Source organism: Helicoverpa armigera, chromosome 25, assembly GCF_030705265.1.
Source record: "Helicoverpa armigera isolate CAAS_96S chromosome 25, ASM3070526v1, whole genome shotgun sequence".
Classification (NCBI taxonomy): Eukaryota; Metazoa; Arthropoda; class Insecta; order Lepidoptera; family Noctuidae; genus Helicoverpa; species Helicoverpa armigera.
Window position 1 is genome coordinate 8,196,701 of NC_087144.1, and position 6,153 is coordinate 8,202,853.

Genomic DNA, 6,153 nt, shown 5'->3' on the forward strand with positions numbered 1-6,153 from the left:
AGATATGAATAGAAACAAGGATAATTTCTTATAATCTTTTTAATAACTTACAAATAACTATGCAACTACTTAAGATTACGTGTAAACATTAAGGTAAGATGGTTCACGCCTTCATCGCTATGCTTTCAGACTCTTCAGGCTCGGTCACTTTGGAGATTGGAGATTTGGCTGTATTCTGAAATAAGTAAAAATAATTTCATTAACGTACTTACACAAAAACATAATTCTTCTTAGCAATCGGGAAAAAAATAAATTTTTGTTTGTTATAATTTCAAGCTAAAATAGCTGAACTCAATGCTGATATCATAATTAGATTTTAACATTTATCAAAAGTTGCATTTTTGCTGCAACTTAGTCACATTGTAATAAGCACACGAATCGCGAAGATCAACAAGAAGAACAATTAAGATTAGCCTATGAATACTTTTGGGCCAAATATTTTGTAGTTCTTTGATCCACTCATTCCCGAATGGTCAAACGCCACTCAATTTTAAGGAGGACCTACTCAAACATCATTTTTTTCTCTGTGACCATTACACGACACATGAATTACGTAAATATGATTGTGACTTGTGTCACTGTGTGTAGCCCTCACGGCTGGAGCTGGCACTGACTTTTTAAAGTAAAACTTAAAGTAACGTTATGTTTCAGTAGTTCAAATATAGTTATATTAATATTTAGTAGTGCTTACCAGTTTCTTAGCTCTTTCCGTGAGTATGGAGAAGGCAAAGTGGTTGATGATGACTCCTGTTGGCAGAGCCACACCTTGGAAGCGGTACAGCTGTTTCAAGTCACTGTTTGTTGAGCCTGAAACATACATAAAATGAAAATTTTTGTATACCTCTGAGTTAAGTGTGGCGAAATAATGTCCGCTGTCTTGATAAAGCACAACTGTTTTGTTATAAACTAAGTAGGTACATAGCCTTTTTTATTGCGAGTTATTATTAGTTGAGAGCGAAAGAGCTAAAATTATTTCGAAACTTTTTGATACTAACAAAATGATATGGTTAAAATAAACTCTGTGAATGGTTTAATCAATGGGACACAAGTATTTATAAAGATATTGTTAAGTATATTAACTGGTTACTATACACTCAAAGTTTCTATATTTTAGATACATAATGTACTAACCATTCAACTTATGTACCGAGACGACGGACACCCTTCCAATCTGTCCCGTGTGGCTGATCATGGGACCCTTCGAGATGTCCACGTGCTTTCCCACTTTGTACAACGTCACTTTACCTGATAAACAAAATATTAAATCACTCGTGATAAAAAAATTGGAATCGTATAAGTGAGGGATTCAAAAGAGCCTAGGGTGAAAAATCTATGCACGTAACATTTCATCCCCTCTCAGCAATTAAATAACTAAATACATGACAAGATCCTAGAGTGAGCTATGCAAATCAAAAAGATATAGGTAATTATTATGTCTGAGATTTTAACAAATTAAAATAGGTTGTTATGATAAATTCACCACTATGTTTAAGAAATTATGAACTAAGTGTAAAGATACACAATCTTGATATGAACTTTTGTTTAAAAAATAAGATAAATACAATAATATTTATTTATTTGTTTAGCCTTTTGGACTGGGTGAGAGAACTGATCTTTAGATCGTGTTAACAGTTTGTTGTGCGTTGAAGTTATAAGATGTCTCTCAGCTCAGTATGTCTGTTGGCAAAGGCCTCCTGCATGCCTAGCTTCCATTGGTTCCGATCTTGAGCAACTCTCCTCCATTTCGAACCCGCAGTAAGTTTGAGCTCGTCCTCCCAGCGCATCTGTTGTCGTCTTCTACGTCTTTTGCCATCTCTAGGATACCACTGCGTTATTTTGGCTCCACTTTTCTTGTCTGGATCTCAACAGATGTCCGGTCCATCTCCATTTTTGTAGGTCTATTCTTTGCAGGATGTCGGTTAATTTGGTTTTTGCTCTTAATTGGATATTGCCAACTCTATCTTGCCTTCTTACTCCTAGCATGCTTTGTTCCATAGCTCTTTGACATTTTCCTAATTTGTCTCTATGGTATTTTGTAAGGGACCATGTTTCACAGCGGTAGGAGATGCATGGCAGGATACACGTATCAAAGACTTTTCTTTTGGTTGCCATATTATGGTCTTTAGATTTTACGATTTCCTTTAAGGACCAATATCTTTTCCACCCATGGGCAACTCTTTTGTTTATTTCCTTACTTGTTTGGTCTTTAGGGGAGATGATCTGACCCAAATACAATAATAACCATTACCCAAATAACTGAGCCAGTAGTTTATCTGTTTAATACGTATTTGTGTCAAAAGTCATATCAAGATTGCTTATTTTTAGTTAAGTACCTACTTAAACAGAATTTACTTTTTATTAGCCCATAATAAGCAAAAGCATAGATTTAATAACTTACCATTATTCCTAGCAATACTAGGTATCTGCTTAGTCTTATGCTCGTTATCCACAAACATCTCCAGGGCTAACTCCTCGCTGACTTCCAGCCGATCCAGGGGTTCATTCTTTTGGATCAACTTGACGTACTCCGCTCCTAGTGTCACCAGCTCCTGGTGGGAGGGGGACCAGTCTCCCAGGGTTGGGAGGTCCACGTCGTATATGAAGGAACCGCTGCGGACTGAGAAAGCGTTTGATATATGTATAAAAAAATAATTTCTTTCCAATGCAGATAAGTAGATAAAGATGAAAAGTCAAAATAGGCTGTATATTTATTGCAAGTTATGGCTATGGCGAAGACCATTATTTTTTAGGCTACAGTTTAAATAATACTATAGCGGTTTGATGAGAATAGAGAATATTTACAGAGTAAATAGGAATTGAGATAGACATGCTAAGCCTAACTCTTCCAAATATTGTCCTAGATCTCTCAAGAAAGAGAAAATATTGTGCATGACTACAAGATCCACAAACTATTACATTAATAAAATTCTGTCACCGTTTACATAAGTGTGACAGTCTGACTGAAATAGAATGATGTCCAATCAATTATTAAATTAAGTGGCTTTTCTATACTTTTACCAGAACTGGGAAGTTTATTGACAAAAGCTCCCAACTTTAATAGTAAAACACTTACTATCAGGTCCAGGAAAACTGTGTAGCTTGACGGGCACGGTATCCTTAAACGCGACGGCCGCGCACGCGCCGAGCATGTACGAGCACGTCCTCCAGAACGCTCTGTTCACCTGCTGCGGCTCAGGCACTGTGAAGTTTTGGAGCTGCGGGGAGGAAAAGGAAGGAAAATAGTGAATTTAGTTCATCTTGAACATCATTTTGGTTGTTGTGCATCATTATGGGACAATGCAGCCTGAAAATAAAGTTATTTGATTTGTTGTCCATTGGTGAAAATAGGCTTCCTGTAGTGAATTCCGGCCATCCTGGGTTTGGGAAGACAGCATTTTACGTAAGTATAGACAGGCTTTAAATAGTGGTCTTATGTGTTGATAGGATTTAAGATAAGCATATGACAATTTACATCGAAATGTTTTAAAGTCTTAATTTGTTTATAAATCATTTATTTGTTTATAAATTTCATGTATCTGTGACCTGACCTTCCACAGGCACACAGAGGGAACTATTTTCTGAACCCGAAAAAGTAGTCTGTCATTGTCATACAGTTACTTTCACATTTTTGCCATAATTCAGACTAATATTCTATAATTCATACAGTCTAACAGAATTGGTCTTAAAAGGTTGTAAATAGATTTATTACACTAGTTTATTTAGTCAACTTACTTCCAATGTGCAGTTTTCTTCAAGTGGTCTGTGCATGTCCCAGTATACTGTGCCATCGAGCAGAGCCAGTGCACTGGTGTCCACATGCCATTCACTTAAATCTGAAACACGAGACAAAAACTTAGAAGAAAAACATACATACGCATATTATGCATATACCTAATAAGAAAATGTTGTTGCTTTCAGACACTTTTAATTGAAAAAATAATAATTTACAGTAGAATAAACTTTAACCTATGTATGCTGTGAAAAACTACCCTGCAACTTATTTTATTCAAAAGTTTTGGTTGTTTCTACAGAATACACGAAGCTACAGATGTAGGTCTACCAAAACTTCATGTAAACTTTTTTACATAATTCTGTTATAAATGAAGCTAATAAATAGATAAATTATTCACATTAAAATACAAGACTTACGTCTAGCACAGTCGTAAGGCGTTGATATTCCTTTATTCATAACCAGAGTGCAATCATTTGGTATGCCTTTGTACTGAACTTCGATTTTCTCAATTCTGCCAATTTTCTCAGCCTGCCTTTTCTTCTCCAACGTAAAAAGATGGTAACGACGGTCTATAGCCTCTTGGGTACTCAGAAATCCTACGAAAATACAAAATAATAAATGTTTTTGTAATCGAAAAATAGGTTTCGGATTTTGTATGTAAATTTTTAGCTTACAACTTACTTATTAATGGTGAAGTCTTAAAGCAATTATTCTGCGTGATTTTTGTCGAAAAACATAATATTTGGCGCCTCATTTTGTAAAATTAATAGCAATATTTTGGGCCGTAAATGATCGGAGAAAAACTTTGAGGTTAGAGACAGATGATCGTGACTTTGACAGCTAAGCGTTCCAGAGTCCTGCAAAATAAATAAGCTACGACGTTTCGCATTAGTTATCTTGAGAAGAGAGAGAGAGAGAGAGAAAAGGAGATTTTATTTTGGTATTTTATATTTTGGCTACATTAAAAAATGTATATCCACAAATAAATTAAAATACAGCTTTCTCCAGCATTTGTAGAGTATTTAATTTATGTTTTAAACAGAACGTATTATTTTCGTCTGTCTGAATGCCTTCGCGACGAATCCTCTATTATCACAGTTGTTAACGGTTTTTAAATAAATACAATAGTTTTGGTGTAGCTTCGTTAGTCTGTTCAGCTGCGCAGTAGAATTATTACAAACTAGCCGTTTTACCGCGGTTTCACCCGCGTAGCGTGGGAGCTACTGCCCGCACCGGGATAAAATATAGCATTTGTTACTAGCAGATAATATAGCTTTCTAATGGTGAAAGAATATTTAAAATCGGTCCAGTAGTTTTTCAGTTTATCCATTACAACCAAACAAACAGTTCTCCTCTTTCTAATATTAGTATAGATATACAATTTAGCTACTGGACAGTCAGTCAGCTAACTTACGAACGGATCTATTTTAGGATTTTTATCATTGGATTTTGAGGATTAAAAATACAATTGATACAAACAAAAAACTTTATTTCTTAAATCTATCCAACCATCGTTCGTTTTCTCCCTCTCGCTCGTACTTCTTCGAACTTATTCAAAGTTTCTCCAATGTTTCTCTTGCATTGATTCTTATACGCTTCAAATATTACGCCAAATAATTTAGGGTAGTCATTATGTGTACTTATAATCGCTCTTTCTAATACATATAAGTCTACTCCTTTATCTTCTCCACTTGATCCAATGTATGACAGACCAAAATCTATCATTACTAAGTCTAGCTCTCCGAAGAACCATTGAGGGTCTTCAGTTTCGGCCTTAGGAACCAAGAGCATATTAGATGTTGTCAAATCCCCGTGAATTATATTGAAGCCATGTAATTTCCTCACAGTCTGCCCAATCAATTCAGCAACTATATTTAATTGTTTTTTATGTGCTTCTTCTTTTACATGATTAATTATAAAATCCTTTACGGTCACACTTTTCTCTATGTACTCCATATAAATTCGTCGTCTATGGAAGTCAACTAAATATAATGCTGGAGTTCTGACAAACGCAGCTTTACAACGGACTATGGAACGCGCCTCGTTCTTCATCCGATCTTTGGTTATTATTTCGTCCAAATCACTGTGGCGATAGTTTTTCTTGAATCTTTCTTTGATCAATGTTGGTCTTCCCAGATAGTTACAAATGAATAGCTTGGCTTCTGCGCCTTGTTTCAGTAATTTTAAATTATTGTCGCCCATGTTGACAGAATCAGACGACATGATTTGCCGCCTTTTGAAGTTAACGGAGAGAATATCAGTAATGTCTGTTAATTAACACCACTCACGTGTCTTAGTACACCATTGAGTTTAATTATTCTGCTACATTTGTTGCTATTTTGTTAGATTTATTGATTTTTAGACAAACACAAAGTAAACATGGGCACTTGATTTGACACTGACATTCGACACTAAATCAT

The 6,153-nt window shown here is 35.4% G+C and overlaps 2 protein-coding genes across 2 annotated transcripts; both read right to left on the reverse strand.

Moving 5' to 3' along the window:
• Positions 1-23: 23 nt before the first annotated feature.
• LOC110377418 (large ribosomal subunit protein mL39) lies at positions 24-4,585 on the reverse strand. Its single transcript, XM_064041341.1, has 8 exons — positions 4,415-4,585; positions 4,150-4,329; positions 3,733-3,833; positions 3,074-3,215; positions 2,399-2,617; positions 1,132-1,245; positions 692-807; positions 24-175 (listed from the first exon to the last, which is right to left on the reverse strand). The coding sequence occupies exons 1-8, from the start codon at positions 4,485-4,487 to the stop codon at positions 104-106; spliced, it is 1,017 nt and encodes a 338-aa protein (XP_063897411.1). The 5' UTR covers positions 4,488-4,585; the 3' UTR covers positions 24-103.
• A 620-nt stretch (positions 4,586-5,205) lies between these two features.
• LOC110377429 (EKC/KEOPS complex subunit TP53RK) lies at positions 5,206-6,139 on the reverse strand. Its single transcript, XM_021336324.3, has one exon. It carries the CDS (start codon positions 5,954-5,956, stop codon positions 5,234-5,236), a length of 723 nt encoding a protein of 240 aa, XP_021191999.3. The 5' UTR covers positions 5,957-6,139; the 3' UTR covers positions 5,206-5,233.
• Between the last annotated feature and the right edge of the window lie 14 nt (positions 6,140-6,153).